The following is a 16,078-nucleotide window of genomic DNA, read 5'->3' as shown; positions in this document are numbered from 1 at the left end:
TGCTTCCTCCATTTCCAAATCCTACCTGAGTATAAGACCCAAGACTCCTTGTTCCCTACCTACATCAATTTACATTGATCTCTGACATCAATTTAGAGGATTACTCTATGATCTAGGATGGTACCCTTGCTACAACTATAGCCCACCAGATCTAAAATCACCTTAAAACAATCAGTTTGGTGAGAATAGGTTCTTCATAATACTGAGGGATCTCTGTTTGTACTTCTTCTGGCTTCTCTTCTTTGAATGGCAGAATGTCAGACTCATCGATGACAGGAATTATCTCCTGCTTTAAAATGGTGGAGTCTTGTTTAGATGCATCAGCTGGTTGGACAGACAGAGGAGAAGAAGACCGGGTAGGTTTTTCTGCCTTCTTATCTGCTTTTTTCTTTTCTTTCACCATTGTCTTTGAATGATCCTTAAAGTTTTAACTCTTAGAAAGAATATTTTTCCTTGGCTGAGAGCTGAATGGTTTTTGGAATACTGATGAATTTTATCTAAAAAACATTAAATGTTTCACAATTCATGGAAATATTCATTTCCACTCTAAATTAGACTTAAATTTCTGGGTATTTCTACAGAGAGAGAGAGAGAGAGAGAGAGAGAGAGAGAGAGAGAGAGAGAGAGAGAGAGAGAGAGAGAGAGAGAGAGAGAACAATCTTATTTTAAGAAAGTCAAGGTAGGGGCGGCTAGGTGGAGCAGTGGATAAAGCACTGGCCCTGGAGTCAGGAGTACCTGGGTTCAAATCCTGTCTCAGACACTTAACAATTACCTAGCCGTGTGGCCTTGGGCAAGCCACTTAACCCCATTGCCTTGCAAAAACTTGGAAAAAAAAAAAAAGAAAGTCAAGGTAATAGTAATTTAAATGAATGAATAAAAAACTTACTAAGGCTTTTACTATGTACAAAGTAGGGATAGCTAGGTGGTACAATGGATAGAACACTGGGCCTGGAGTCAGAAAGATCTGAGTTCAAATTCAACCTTAGACAATAGCTGTATGACCCTAGGCAAATCACTTAAACCCTTTTGGCCCAGTTCCTTATCTGTAAAATAGCAACATAATGGAGAAGGAAATGGCAAACATCCAGTATCTTTACCAAGAATACCCCATGAACAAAGTCTCAAAGAGTTGGACATGATTGAACAAATGAATAACTACAATGCAAAGACAGTCCCTACTCTTGAATTCACATTCTAAAAGGAAGACAATGTATAAAGGAATGGGTGTGTCTGTGTAATAAATATGTGTGTTATAAAATACACATGTGTTACACATTACATATATATCAATATATTGTGAGATGAGGTATGTTATATGCATGGATAATTATATACATATAATACCTAATAATTGTATATATGATACACAATGATGTATTATAATAATATATAGTACATAATAATTATATGTAATAGACACTATTACATGTATATAATATATATATTATTTATGTATATACAAAACACCGGCAGCTAAGTGGCACAATGAATAGAGTGGCTGTCTTTGAATCAGGAGGCCTGAATTAAAATATAGCTTTAGTAACTGTGTGACCCTAGACAAGTCACTTAACCTGTTTGTCTCAGTTTCCCCATCTGCAAAATGAGCTGGAGAAATAAACGGCAAACTACTCTAATATCTTTGCCAAGAAAAACCCATTGAAGTCACAAAGAATTGGACACAATTGAAAAAGACTAAACAAACAATATCATACCCAGAAACTCTCCTTATGGACACTTAGACATAATGCCATTCTTTGATTGGGAGAATGTCAGACTCATCAATGACAAGAATTATCTCCTGCTTTAAATGGTGGAGTCTTAATTGGATGCATCAGCTGGCTGGACAGACAGAGGGAGAAGAACACAGATACTATCACACACAGACACACTCTTTTTTTTTTTTTTTTTTTTTTTTTAGGTTTTTGCAAGGCAAATGGAGTTAAGTGGCTTGCCCAAGGCCACACGGCTAGGTAATTATTAAGTGTCTGAGACTGGATTTGAACCCAGGTACTCCTGACTCCAGGGCTGGTGCTTTATCCACTAAGCCACACTCTTACATATGTTATCTTCCTTTTAGAATGACAACTATAGTAAGCCCTTAATAAGTGCTTTTTAATTCATTCACACTTTAGCCTTTGAATTCATAAGATAAGGGGATTCTCCACTATTATTCTATTAGAAATCAGGAGGAATGAGATTTCAGAGAAGCTTGGAAAAACTTGTATGAACTGATGCTGAGTGAGATGAGCAGAACCAGAAGAACATTATACATCTTAACAACAATATGGGGTGATGATAATAAACCTTGATGAACATGTTCACTCCCTCAGTGCAATAATCAGGGACAATTTTAGGGGATCCATCATAGAGAACACCATCTGTATCCAGAGAAGGAACTATGGAGTTTACACAAAAAACCAAAGATTATTATCTTCAGTTTTTAAAAAAATTGTCTTATGTATTACTTTTGATTTTGCTATCTCTAATATTTTCTTTTTTTATGGATATATTTTTTTTCTCTCAACACATTCAATTTGATCTATGCATATCATGGAAATAAATGTAAAGACTATATCAGATTGCCTTCTGTTGGGAGAGGGGGAGGGAAAGGAGGGAGGGGGGAAATTGTAAAATTCAAAACCTTGCCAAAAAAATGATTCGTAGAAACTACTATTGTATATTGTACATAATTGGAAAACAAATAAAATATTTATATAATTAAAAAAAGATAAGGGGGATTCTCTCCCTTTGAAAGTTTTGAAACATCCCCAGTGTGTGTGTATGTATATATAATATATATATATGCATACACATATGCATTTGCATATATTCATATACACACCTACAGACATTTATTTATGTGGAGTTATACATACAAACTCTTGTAGAAATAAGTGTCAATGGAAACACTGAGTTTTTAGGTTTTTAACAGGAAGACTAGCTAATTACCACTGAGTAGTCAATATATGTATATAAATATTGTATTGCAAAGGATGCTCTAAAAGATCATTTTAATTAGAAATGTACATAATTTTGCATATTCTTATCCACCTAATTTTTCCAAAACCATCACTCAGGAATTAGTCACTCAAGAAGAGCCCTGAATCCATACCAGGGATTAATGGAACTGGGAAGGTTTAATCTAGAAAAGAAAAGCCTGAGCGAAGTACATAAAAGCTGTCTTCAAGTATTTGATGGGCTCTCCCGTGGAAGACAGATTAGGTTTGTTCTATTTGCTCCAGAGAGCAGAACCAGAAACAATAGATGTAGAATTCAAATTTATTCTTTGTGGTAAGAAAAACTATTATCTAATTAATTAGACAACTCTAATGTTGTCTAGTTTTCTGTGGGGCAGCTAGATGGCACAGTGGAGAGAATGCTAGACCTAGAATCAGGAAGACTCATCCTTTTAAGATTAAATCTGTTTTTTTAGCAAGAAAATCCCAAAAGGAATCACAAAGAATTGGGCATGGCTGAAAAAAGACTGAACTGAACATTTTGTGACGGTGAAGAATTGGAAATGATGTAAATGATTCAAATTGGGTAATGACTAAATAAATTGTGGTAAATTAGTGTGTTGGATTGTATTACCTCTCTGCAAGAAAAAACAAATATGAAAATGTATATGATTTATTTCATAGAGAAGGGGAACCAGCTAACAGTCATATATACAATGAAATATCAATAGGAAAGTGGTGAGTGGGGTAGGATTGAACAATGAAAGTTTAGTCCTGGGAGCATGTTAAGTTAGAACAACAAAAACATCTTATTTTTAATTGATGGGATCCCAATTAATGAGCCCCCATCCCTAATGTTCAGATCTTTTTTGAATACCCTTCCTGATCCTTGCTAAAACCAGGAATTCTAACTAAGATTGGTCCTGTATCCCCATCTCCTACCTCATGCCCAAGGCCTTTGCTCTTGAGTCTTTGTTAACAGAATACACTAAATAGGGTTATCTCTTCTAACCTTATGCAACAATCAGTCAAGTTTTTCAGCATCTGGAATATTCTTTGATATATGAAAATCCTTTTAGAACTCAAATAGAAAGTCTGTCCTTCTGGTGGCACTAATTTCTGATCTCCAGACCCAGTAACTATTTGTCTGAAATTATATCTGCACTCTCCCTTCCTCCTCTTTCCCTATATAAAGATGGCATGTCAGATGCCTCATGGCTAGAGACTCCCAAGCTCTAGTCCATTGTATTATAAAGAAATTAAAGTGATATAAAGCTGGCAGAGTTTTGCTTACTTGTTACGTCATCAGAACCAGATGAATTTGTAGTAACATTATAAAGGCAAGCAATTTTGAAAGGCTTAAAGACTCTGATCTTTAACATAATGACCAAGTGCCATTGCAGAAGATGAGGCTGCCGACTTCCTAACAGTGAAGCACCTGCGTGGTACAGTTCAGAGAGTACACACTTTCTAGACTCAGGAAGAAAGGAGTTTATTTTTTTGTAGGGTTTTTTTTTTGCAAGGCAAATGGGGTTAAGTGGCTTGCCCAAGGCCACACAACTAGGTAATTATTAAGTGTCTGAGGCTGGATTTGAACTCAGGTCCTCCGGACTCCAGGCCCGGTGCTTATCCACTGTGCCACCTAGACGCCCCAAGAAAGAAGTTTAAATCAAATTATTACCAGTTTTGTGACCCTGGAAAAGTCCCTTAACTTCTGTCTGCCTCAGTTTCCTCATCTATAAGATGGAGATAATTGCACCCCCCCAAGGTTGTGATGAGAAAATGTGTTATTTGTGAAACATGTTATATAAATGCTTGCTGTTCTTGTTATTATCACATCATTATTATTATTAATATAGCCTCCATGCAGAATGAGAGGCGGGCACATTTTTGGCCTTGACCAAAGTGGTCATTTGTTTTGCTTGACTATAAATATTTGCTGCAAGTTTTTGTTTTGTTTTTCCTTTTCTCTCCCCCGCCAGGTGTGTAGGAGAAAAACAAGTTTGTTAAATGAAATAAATAAATAAATATAAGAAAACTAAAAAAGTGGCAGTAATTATTTTTTAAATTATTTTTTTTTATTTAGGGCAATGGGGCTGAGTGACTCGCCCAAGGCCACACTGCTGGGTGATTAAGTGTCTGAGGTCACATTTGAACTCAGGTCCCCTGCCTCCGGGGCCGGTACTCCGTCCACTGCGCCACTTAGCCGCCCCAGTAATTATTTTTAAAAGAAAAAAATAAGCAATTCGATCTATCCAGGTATTTTCGAAGGCCATTTAAGGAGGTGGCCTGCCCTCGCGGCAGAGTGTGCGCGTGGACACGCCTCCGCGCCACGTGCCCTTCCGGTTCTAGGAGGGGCGGGGGGAGGGGCCGCGCAGCCGCACTGTGCGCCTCGGGGGATGGGATCCAGAGAAACAGACATGCCTCCGCGCCACGTGACCTTCCGGTTCTAGGAGTGGCGGGGGGATGGGATCTAGAGAAACAGACACACCCACCCACACCCCCACAGACACCCCCACACACACACAGACACAGACACACATACACACACACACCCCCACACACAGACACACACACACACACACACACACACACACACACACCCCCCCCCCACACAGACACAGACACACAGACACACACACACAGACACACACACACACCCCCACACACAGACACACAGACACACACACACACACACACACACACACACACACACACACACACACCCGCCTCTCCCCCAGCCTCAGCCTGCCGCCCCGGGAGGAGCGCGGCGCACAACAATACCGTTTCCAAGCCTGGGGCGGCACAAGCCGAGAGGAGGACCCGGTTCCAGGACTCGGCGCGGCGCAGGCGCGGCGTCCCGGCGTCCCGGTCGCTAGGAGACCGTCGCTAAGGAGCCGCGGCTGGCACCGCGCGGTCTCCATTAACAAGCAGTGCCCGAGGCGCTTCCTGCACCCTTCAATGGAGCCTTCCAAAGGGCCGCCCCTGAACCTCTAAAAACTGGCCAGGCTCTCAGAGAAAGCTCTAGATTTTGGAACGCCGGCAAGGGTTCTGTAATTTGGTACGCGGGGTCGATACCATTAAATAGGGCAGTTTTCCAGGTAGATGGTTTTCAAAAAACATTTTCCCATTTGTTGACAGCACCGGAGGCTCCTGAGACCGACACAGATGAGTAGTGCCTGTCCTGAAATTTAGTCTTTATAGAACTGCCTGGGAGTGTGCAGAGGAGCCACCAGGCATCTTTATGTGACAGAAGTAAAACTAGAACTCGGTTCTTCTTATTCTAAGCACAGCTTGATCCTATACCCCTTTGCCACTCAATAATTAAACTATGCCAAAATTTGCCCCCTCTGAAGAAATGTAATTCTTACACTGATTTCCAAAAACTTCCATCGTACTTTCAGCTAAGAAAAATTCATAACAGCCTACATTAAAGATTTCACTCATTTGGTTTTTTAAAAAATTATCAAATAAAGCCACTGTACATTATCTGCTACTGCTGATCCAGGTATGGTAGTTGTTTTTTTTTTTTAATTTAATTTTATTTTTTAATTCTCATTTTGTACAAATGGGTTTTTTTTACATTAATAAAATATTCTGCTTTAAGAGTAAACAAAATACCCCTCCCCCATGAATATAGACTCGCTTGAGGGATAAAATAAAGGGGAGAGAAAAAAAATTAAAATTAAAAAAATAATAGTAATAATAATAGGTATGGCCAGGTGGTGCAATGGACGAAGCACCAGCCCTGGAGCCAAGAGCGCCTGAGCCCACATACAGCCCCATAGACCCAACAATCACCCAGCTGTGTGACATGCAAGCCACACGATCCCCACTGTCCTGCAAAAACCTAAAAGAAGCGGGGGGGGGGGGGAACCAAAATAAAATAAAATAGTAATAATAGTAGGGGTGGCTGGGTGGCAGACAGAGCATTGGTCCTTGAGCCAGGAGCACCCGGGTCCAAATCCAGCCTCAGACACCCAAAGATCACCCTGCTATGTGGCCCCCAGCAGGCCACCCAGCCCCATTTGCCCTGCACCCTCCCCCAAGTAATAATAACAAAAAATGTGCTTCAGTCTTTGTTCCAACACCAACAACTCTCTCATGGGTGGATCACATTCTTAATGATAAGTCCATCGAAAAAGTTACTTCCATATTTTTCCAACGTTGCCATTGCTGATCACAACTCCCTCCTTTCTTATTTCTCCACTACCATGTACTATATTGTCTCTCTCCTTTCACTCTGACTCTGCTGTAGGGTCGCTGAGTGGCACAGCAGACGATCCCTGGTCCTGGGGCCAAGAAGCCCTGAGCCCTCATACCATCCCTTAGGCCCAGAATCCACCTGGCCCCATGGTCCTGGGCAGGCCATACAATCCCAGCCCCTTGCAAGAAGTAAAAAAGAAAATGTGTTATATCTGACTACTGTCCCCCCGTGGTCCATCCTCTCTTCCTTTATTCACATCCCCACCCCTTCCCCCTGCTCCCCACTCCTTCTTACTCCAGATGCCTATACCCCATTGAGTATATATGCTGTTTCCTCTCCTAGCCACCTCTGATGAGAGCAAAGGTTCCCTCATTCCCCCTTGCCTCCCCCCTTGATCATTGCAATAGCTCATTGTAATAAAAAAAATCTTATGTGAAATATCTTGGACTATTCCCCCTCTTTTTTCTTTCTCCCATTGCATTTCTCTTTTTTTCTATTGGCTCCATTTTTACACCATATTTTATCTTCAAATTCAGCTTTCTCCTGTGCTTCAACTATAAAAGCTCCCTCTACTTGCTCTATTAACTGAGATGGTTCATATGAATATTATCAGTATAATTTTTCTATACATGCAGTTCATCCTTATTAAGTCCCTCATATTTCCCCCCTCTCCTCCAATCTCCATGCTTCACCTGGGTCCTGTATCTGAAGACCAAACCTTCTGTTCAGCTCTGGCCATTCCAAAAGGAACATTTGAAATTCCCCTGGTTCATTGAAAGTTCATCTTTTTTCCCTGGAAGAGGACATTCAGCCTTGCTGGGTAGTTCATTCTTGGTTGCATTCAAAGCTCTTTTGCCTTCAGGTATATCATGTTCCAAGCCCTATGAGCTTCCAATGTAGTTGCTACTAAGTCCTGTGTGATCCTGACTGCAGCTCCATGATATTTGAACTGTGTCCTTCTGGCTGCTTGTAATATTTTCTCTTTGACTTGGGAGTTCTGGAACTTGGCTATAATATTCCTAGGGATAGGTTTTTTTGGGATCTCTTTCTTGGGGGGATCGGTGGATTCTCTCCATATCTATTTTGCCCTCTGCTTCTAGAATGTCAGGGCAATTTTCCTATAGTAATTCTTTGAAAATGATGTCAAGGCTCTTTTCCTGATCATGACTTTCAGGTATTCCAATAATTTTTAAATTATCTTCCTAAGTCTGTTTTTCCATATCAGTTGTTTTTTCAGTGAAATGTTTCACATTTTTTTCTAATTTTTCATTCTTTTGCTTTTGAAGTATTGAGTTCTGATTTCTCGTAAATTCATCACTCACCCTGAGTTCTATTCTTTGAAGGATTTGTTTTCCTCAGAGAGCTCTCTTATTTGTTTTTCCATCTAGCCAATTCTGCCTTTTTTTTTTACATAAAACATGTTTAATATCCAACCAGGGTCACAGTCATCGCGTATCCCACATTTTGAGCAATAAGAGAGATGGTGAGCTTGTTAAACGTATACAATCTATATTCCAGAGGAGGAAAAAGAGAAAAACCATTTCAGAACTGCAGTAAACACTGTAACACACAACACAGACTTAGGGGCAGGAGAACATCCCCATGGGAAGGGGAAGTCTAGAGCCAGAGAATAGAGAAAATTAAATCCACCATAGGGGTGGGAGTAGGAAAGAAGCACTCATCTGAATGAAATGCCCAATTCTGGGAGAGAGATCCAGGACAACAAGAATGCCAAGATGATGCCCCACCCTGGGAATAGGGAGGAAATCTCCCCAGAGGCAAAAGCAGTCAAAGCAATCAGCAGTACCTTTTCATAGCCCTCCAAAGTATCTGAGGGGAGAGGGTCTTCAGAACAGAAAAGTGAAAGTTGTGAAGTGATGTCCTTGGGAGTTTCCATAGGGAGTCCCTGCCTCCAAAGGGTTCTCCTTCTCTGTCCCATCACTGCCATTACTTCTAAAGAAACCCTTAAAGGAAGAGGCTTTGGGATGCAGCTGAGAAAGCTCTTTTCTTATTCTCCCAGGCACATTTCTTCAAAGGAGGAAAGGGAATGGGATGAGATCCTCAATTTGGCCTATTTGGCCTGACCCAAAGCTAAGACAGTTCAGGGAATAGATGAGGGCAAGGGAAATTTTAGAAAGACAAAGTCACCAAGTGCAAAGAAACCAAAGAAATCAGGGGTGCAGAGAGAAAAGAGATATAGAGAGGAAGGAAAGAAAAAAGAAAAGAAATAGAAGAGACAGAGAAAAGACAAGAGAGGCAATGACAACAACTAAAGCAAAAGACAGAGTCTTAATGCTTTTCCAGGGACAGGGCACAGTTGTTAAAATGAAAAAACAAATCAGAAACCCCAACACCTCCCCACCAACAAACACACAAAGGCCCAGAAAGCAGGACAACTTGCAAACACCCAATACATCCCCGAATAAATTATGTTACTATGTAACTGGCAAAAGGGGGAGGTACCACCAAGGAAACTCTCTTCACAGTTCAATCTAGGACAGAGGAGGGGACAGAGGGCATGCTGACTTGTCTGCTGCAGTGAGGATTAAGGTGGGAGTGGAAGGGCATCCCTGGCAGACAGAGATAAGGAAAGATCTCCTTTCCAGGGCATGGCAAAAAAAAAGCCCCCCTACCTAGAGAGATGTCCTATGATGGGAAGGCCAATGAGAGATTCCCATGGGGGGCCCTGACTTTCTAGAAGGAGTGTGTTACAGGGGACTGTCTTAGAGCTCAGGGCGCAGCCAGCACACACAGGAGCTCAAAAAGCAGCCTGAGGCTTCATAGAAACCTTGGGGAGGCAGGGTCAGTGCCTCCTAGTTCACAACTTGGTTGTTTGATGCCTCCTATAGTCTTGGAAAGGGAATGTAGCAGCAGGGCTTAAAAAAAACACATACACATCAATGTAATAAGGGGGAGCAGATTGGTTCCCAGTGGTTCCCCCTTACATTTCAGTAACCTTAGATATCTAGCTATATACTCATACACTATCCAGACCAACTTATGAATGCAACATATCAAGTGAAGGAGGCAAAGGTAGCTAAGGAATGGATAAAAAGGAGGAAGGATAGTCTGAATGCCAGGAAATAAGAATATCTTCATCTTTTAGTGGTCCCTGGGTTGGAAAAACCATGAAGAAAGGGGAAGAGATAGAGAAGAGGATGGAGGTAGGGACAACCCATCTTACACTCTCCACTAAGCAAATCAGTTGGAATTAGAGAGACTAGCAGCATTACTGCTGGGGATGGGAGGGTCATGACTGGGGGCTGCGGAAGCTGTTCCCCCAAAAGGACCATGCAAATAAAGAACAGAGGGAGTATGGCATCTCAGAAGTCACTTATCCAATATGCAGCTTCACTTGCCAACAATCAAAGAAAGCAAGGCTTTCTCTATTTCCCTCATTCCCCAACTCTGTTCTGATCCTTAGTCACCCCTATCTTAGTAGGAGAGTCTAGAATTGAAGGCTGAGACATCCTCTCCAAGGCTAACAGGAGAAGAAGAAAGCCACATGTTCAGGGAAATCAATGAGAGACTTACCAAGCAGAAGACCAGAAGAAAGGGGTCTAGAACCGACTGACAACAGAGACTCCCTGGGCTATCTTAATCCAACCCAGATAAAACCTTTTCCCCTTTATCCCAATTCTGCTTTTTAAAGCATTCTTCTCCTCAATAACTTTTTGAACTGTTTTATCCATTTGACCTAAGCTGGTTTTTAGCATGCTATTTTTGTCAACATTTTTTTGGATTTCCTTGACTAAGCTGCTGACTTCATTTTCATGTTTTTCCTGCATCTCTCTCCTTTCTTTTCCCAGTTTTTCTTCCACCTCCCTTATTTGATTTTCAAAGTGTTTTTTGAGCTCTGTCATAGCCTGAGCCCAATTTCTGTTTTTTCTTGGAGTCTTTAGATGCAGGAGCTTGTGCTTCCTCATCTTCAGACTGAGTATTTTGATCCTTCTTGGGCTCATATGCAAAATATTTCTCAATGGTCTTCCTCTTGTTTCTCTGCTTGCTCATTTTCCCAGCCTGAACCTGTTTTGGGGGTGCTTCCTGAGCTTTGGGGACACTCCCACAAGAGTCTCAGTGTGTGAGGCTCTGTCCTCCCTCCTGGTCTGTGAATGACCATATGCACCCCCCCTCTGCCACGGGGCTGAGGTGGGGGGAGCCCTGCTGTTCTATGGGGGGCCTAGACTGTGATCAGGATCTGAATGTGGTCAGAACCCCAGAGTCCTGTTCCAGGGGCAGAAGATAGAGCTCTGCAGTCTCTCTTCACTCCCCTCCCTCAGCTCAATGGGCTCATGCCCTGGGGGCTCCTGCTTAGGGGCTCCGCCTGCTTCTGTTTCCAGATCTGGGCTGAGGAAAGACCACTCTGCTGGTTGTGTGCCCTGAGGGCTGGGCTCCACTAGCTTGCTCAGGCAGGGGTCCCCCACTGTTCCCCCACTTTGTGCCCGGTGCTCCCCAGGGTGCAGCTCAGGAGAATCCCCTGCTGCTGTGAGCCGGGGCTCCCAGCTCCCTGGGGCTGCGTCCGGGAGGCCAAAGTTCTTTGGCTTGGCGGGCCACCCCTCTGGTGGGCCGCCCCTCCAACCCCGGGCAGCAGAACCTTTCTGCTCTTTTCCAGGTTACCTTGAGTAGAACTGCCTCACTGTCTCTCGAAAGTTTAGAGTCCTTAGTTTCAATTTTTATCAGAGAGCGCCTAAGACTCCATCCCTTCTTGTCACCATCTTGGCTCCGCCCCCAGTTCTTTTTTTTTAAGGTTTTTGCAGAGCAAATGGGGTTAAAGTGGCTTGCCCAAGGCCACACAGCTAGGGAATTATTAAGGGTCTGAAGCTGGATTTGAACTCAGGTCCTCCTGACTCCAGGGTCAGCACTCTATCCACTGCACCACCTAGCCACTCTGTTGTCCTTCTTTCTTAAAGACCAAAATGACATCACTGTTACAGTCTGACTATGGCTGATCAGACCAATATGAACCCAGAATGTTCTACCACAGGTTGGGCACAAATAGGCTAGGTGAATATTTGGAGTAGATTCTTTAATTTTGCACACCTTATATTTCTTTTCAACTACTAATCTGCTTTATTCACAGAGCACAGGCATGCCATGCTAGCTAGGTGGTCCTGTGCTAGTGTCTCCCATGTCCCACAATCAATTCCAAAGTTCTTAAGAGACAACTTGAGAGTGTCCTTGTATTGCTCCACATATAAAGAGGATGTAAAGAAGAAAGGTATGTTTCCTCAAGCAAAACTTTTTCTTCAAAAAAAGGAAAACTGACTTTCTCATCAGTTGATAATGCCCTAATTTTTTTTTAGGTTTTTGCAAGGCAAATGGGATTAAGTGGCTTGCCCAAGGCCACACAGCTAGGTAATTATTAAGTGTCTGAGACTGGATTTGAACCCAGGTACTCCTGATTCCAGGGCCGGTGCTTTATCCACTGCGCCACCTAGCCACCCCAGTAATGCCCTAATTTGCAACTTTTATCTAACCCACTTAGGCAGATGTTAGGTTTAGACTACATAGACTTCACAAGTGACAAGTCAGATTGACAACCTTAATCTGAAATCATGTTAAGGCATTAACTTCTCAGAACTTGTTTCTGAATCTGTAAAATAGAGTATGTGACTAACTATATTACCTACCTTAAACTTTTTAAAGGATTAAATTAATTTTAAAAGATCAAATTAAATAATTATGTATTATGTACTATGTTACAATGGTCCCAGGGACAGGAAGGTTATGGTCCAAAGGCAAAGGGGAAAAGTAGCAGTATATTGTTAGCAGAATTACTACTGCTATGCTACATATTTTACAAGGTCTATCAACTTTGTACAAACTCCTTAAAAGAAAATAACATTTTGAAAATATAATCAGATAACAATTCTATGATTATCTAAGATAAATAAGGAGGTTCTATAGTAGATTTTCTTTTATTTGCTAGTCACTTTGATGGCTAACAATAATTGTATTTTTCATGTTGTCAAAGTTTGAATGAGATGAGATCTATATTTGCATTAACATTGTGGACCTATGATTTAAAAATCCCTAGAATTTTAATATCAAGGAAATGAAATTGTAATTTTTATATTGCATTCAGTAGGAGATCTTTCCTTAGAGTAAATTATAATTCTGAAGTTCTTGAAATTAACATTAGTTTAGACAGTAAGGCTTAAAATATAAACTAATATATTTCCTGTGAAGAATGTGTGAATTCAAGCCTTATATAATTTCTAATGTATGTTCTTTATTTCTCAAAATATGTTCTTGGCTATTACATATATTTTTTTAAAAAATCAATAACAACAAGAAATTTCATAAGCAGAGTAAAATATAAAGATAAATTTTAAATACACATGGAAAATAATATAGCACACTAATTTTTAAAATAAAAAAAGTTTACTTAAATTTTTTCTTTCAAAATTAAGAAAATCCATGATAAAATTGGCAAATCTACAAAATGAGAATACTTTTATACACAGTTATTCATTAGTCTTGAGAAATGATATTTAAGCTAGCTATGTGCCTCATAGTTGGCCTTCCATGGGGGCAATTCCAGGGATGCTCAATCTCACCCATATGAGTGACCAATTTCTTCATTTCATTCTTGTTAAGGGCAGTTCCAATCATAACCTAGGTTGAAAATACACAAAAAATTTAATATTATTTTTCTTTTTTCCTCTGAATAGTAGCTATCAAAAAGTAGCCTTTCCTCCCTACTATAATACCAAGAAAAACATTATCAATCAATAAGTCCCTACAATATGTCAGCCACCATGAGAAGTACTGGAGATTTTTAAAATTTTATTTATTTCTTTTCACATTATTACAATAATCTTGTGAAAGTAAACATAAACCCCACTCCCCCCAAAAGATAGAGAAATGAAGAGGGAAAAAGTGTGAAGTACTGGAGATTAAAACAAAAAAAAAAAGGCAAAACCAGGGTCTGCTACCAATGAAGCTCTAACTCTAATGGGGGAAAACAAGCATACATAGAAATATAAATAGTGATTAAATTGGAATTGTAGTTATGATTTCACTGATATAGGGAACTCCTATATGAGAATCATTTCCTTCAGATCAACAACCAGGGAAAAGAAGAAAGTAAGGGATGAAGTCTCAGGGTTTTGAGAAAAAGAGAAAGTGACAAAAAAGGGAGTTTATAATAAATGACCCTAATTTTCAAAACAAAGTAACATAAGGTTCTCAGCTGGGAGGGAGAGGGAAATATAGGATGCTTAAGCAGAAAAGCAGTTTGGAATAGCTTCCATGGGGAGTAAGATAGGAAATCAGGGAAAAAGAAAGGATTACCAATTTATAAGTAGTTAATTAACTGAACCACCATGAAAAAAGTCTAACTATATGAAGAGTTCAATACTATAATAAAACTTAAAATCATTCCTGTGTTTGTTGAAAATCAACCAGCCACAAAGATGGCGACAAGAAGGGATCCAGTCTTAGGTGCTCTCGGATAAAACTTGAACTAAGGACTCTAAAGCTTCGAGAGACAGAACCCACAAAGAGACCCAGTGAGGCAGTTTTCCTACTCAAGGTAACCTGGAAAAGAGCAGAAAGGCTCTGCTCCCCAGGGTCGGAGGGGTGGCCTGCCAGAGGGGTGGCCCGCCAGAGCAAAAGAACTTCAGCCTCCCGGAGGCAGCCCCAGGGCACTGGGAGCCGCAGCTCACAGCAGCGGGGGAGTATCCTGAGCTACACCCCAGGGAGCAGCACTGGGCACAAAGTGGGGGAACAGCAGGGGGGCCTCTGCAGAGTGAGCACGTGGAGCCCAGCCATCAGGGCACACAGCAAGCAGCTTGGTCTTTCAGAACAGAACAGAAGCAGGTGGAGCTGGCAAGCAGGAGCCTCCAGGGCATGAGCCCATTGAGCTGAGGGAGGGGAGTGAAGAGAGAGACTGCAGAGCTCTGTCCTCTGCTTCTGGGGCTCTAACCACATTCAGATCCTGATAGCAGTCTAGCCCCCCCCCCTCACTCAGCCCCGGGGCAGAGGGGGGCCGCTTATGGTCATTCACAGACCAGGGGGGAGGAGAGAGCCTCACACACTGAGACCCTTGTGGGAGTGTCCCAAAAGCTCAGGAAGCACCCCAAAACCAGGCCCAGGTTGGGGAAATGAGCAAGCAGAGAAACAAGAGGAACACCATTGAGAAATATTTTGCATATGAGCCCAAGAAGGATCAAAATACTCAGTCTGAAGATGAGGAAGCACAAGCTCCTGCATCTAAAGACTCCAAGAAAAACAGAAATTGGGCTCAGGCTAATGACAGAGCTCAAAAAAGACTTTGAAAATCAAATGAGGGAGTTGGAAGAAAAACAGGGAAAAGAAAGGAGAGAGATGCAGGAAAAACATGAAAATGAAGTCAGCAGCTTAGTCAAGGAAATCCAAAAAAAAAGTTGAAGAAAATAGCATGCTAAAAACCAACTTAGGTCAAATGGATAAAACAGTTCAAAAAGTTATTGAGGAGAAGAATGCCTTAAAAAGCAAAATTGGCAAGATGGAAAGAGATAAGAAAACTCTCTGAGGAGAACAAATCCTTCAGACAAAGAATAGAATTCAGGGAGATTGATGAATTTACCAGAAATCAGGAATCAATACTTGAAAACCAAAAAAATGAAAAATTAGAAGGAAATGTGAAATATCTCATTGAAAAAACAACTGATATGGAAAACAGACTTAGGAAAGATAATTTAAAAATTAATGGAATACCTGAAAGTCATGATCAGGAAAAGAGCCTTGACATCATTTTCAAAGAACTACTACAGGAAAATTGCCCTGACATTCTAGAAGCAGAGGGCAAAATAGAAATGGAGAGAATCCACTGATCACCCCGAGAAAGAGATCCCAAAAAACCTACCCCTAGGAATATTATAGCCAAGTTCCAGAACTCCCAAGTCAAAGAGAAAATATTACAAGCAGC

General features: G+C 41.2%; 2 protein-coding genes across 8 annotated transcripts in view; both read right to left on the bottom strand.

Moving 5' to 3' along the window:
• Positions 1-5,909, bottom strand: part of RSPH10B (radial spoke head 10 homolog B) — a 68,016-nt gene extending 62,107 nt beyond the window's left edge. Inside the window, exons 1-2 of one of the 5 annotated variants that reach the window (XR_012471519.1) lie at positions 5,742-5,909; positions 162-497 (exon numbers count right to left, since the gene is read on the bottom strand). Coding sequence is in view for 3 of the 5 variants with exons in the window: in XM_074200913.1 (XP_074057014.1) it covers positions 162-403 (242 nt within the window). In the remaining 2 variants the exon portion in view is untranslated. Of the gene's footprint in view, positions 1-161; positions 498-1,712; positions 1,820-5,741 lie in introns of those variants that run through there. The other 4 variants (XM_074200913.1, XM_074200915.1, XM_074200914.1 and 1 more) reach the window with 4 other exon arrangements.
• Positions 5,910-13,453: 7,544 nt separating this feature from the next.
• The window catches only part of PMS2 (PMS1 homolog 2, mismatch repair system component), a 62,401-nt gene continuing 59,776 nt past the window's right edge, over positions 13,454-16,078 (bottom strand). The window contains exon 11 of one of the 3 annotated variants that reach the window (XM_074208171.1): positions 13,454-13,782. In XM_074208171.1, coding sequence (XP_074064272.1) covers positions 13,639-13,782 — 144 coding nt within the window. In that variant the 3' untranslated portion in view covers positions 13,454-13,638. The remainder of the gene's footprint in view (positions 13,783-16,078) is intronic. The other 2 variants (XM_074208169.1, XM_074208170.1) reach the window with 2 other exon arrangements.

This window comes from Macrotis lagotis, chromosome X (assembly GCF_037893015.1).
Source record: "Macrotis lagotis isolate mMagLag1 chromosome X, bilby.v1.9.chrom.fasta, whole genome shotgun sequence".
NCBI classification, from domain to species: domain Eukaryota; kingdom Metazoa; phylum Chordata; class Mammalia; order Peramelemorphia; family Peramelidae; genus Macrotis; species Macrotis lagotis.
The sequence above is the reverse complement of the archived record's forward strand: the minus strand, read 5'-3'. Positions and strand labels throughout refer to the sequence as shown.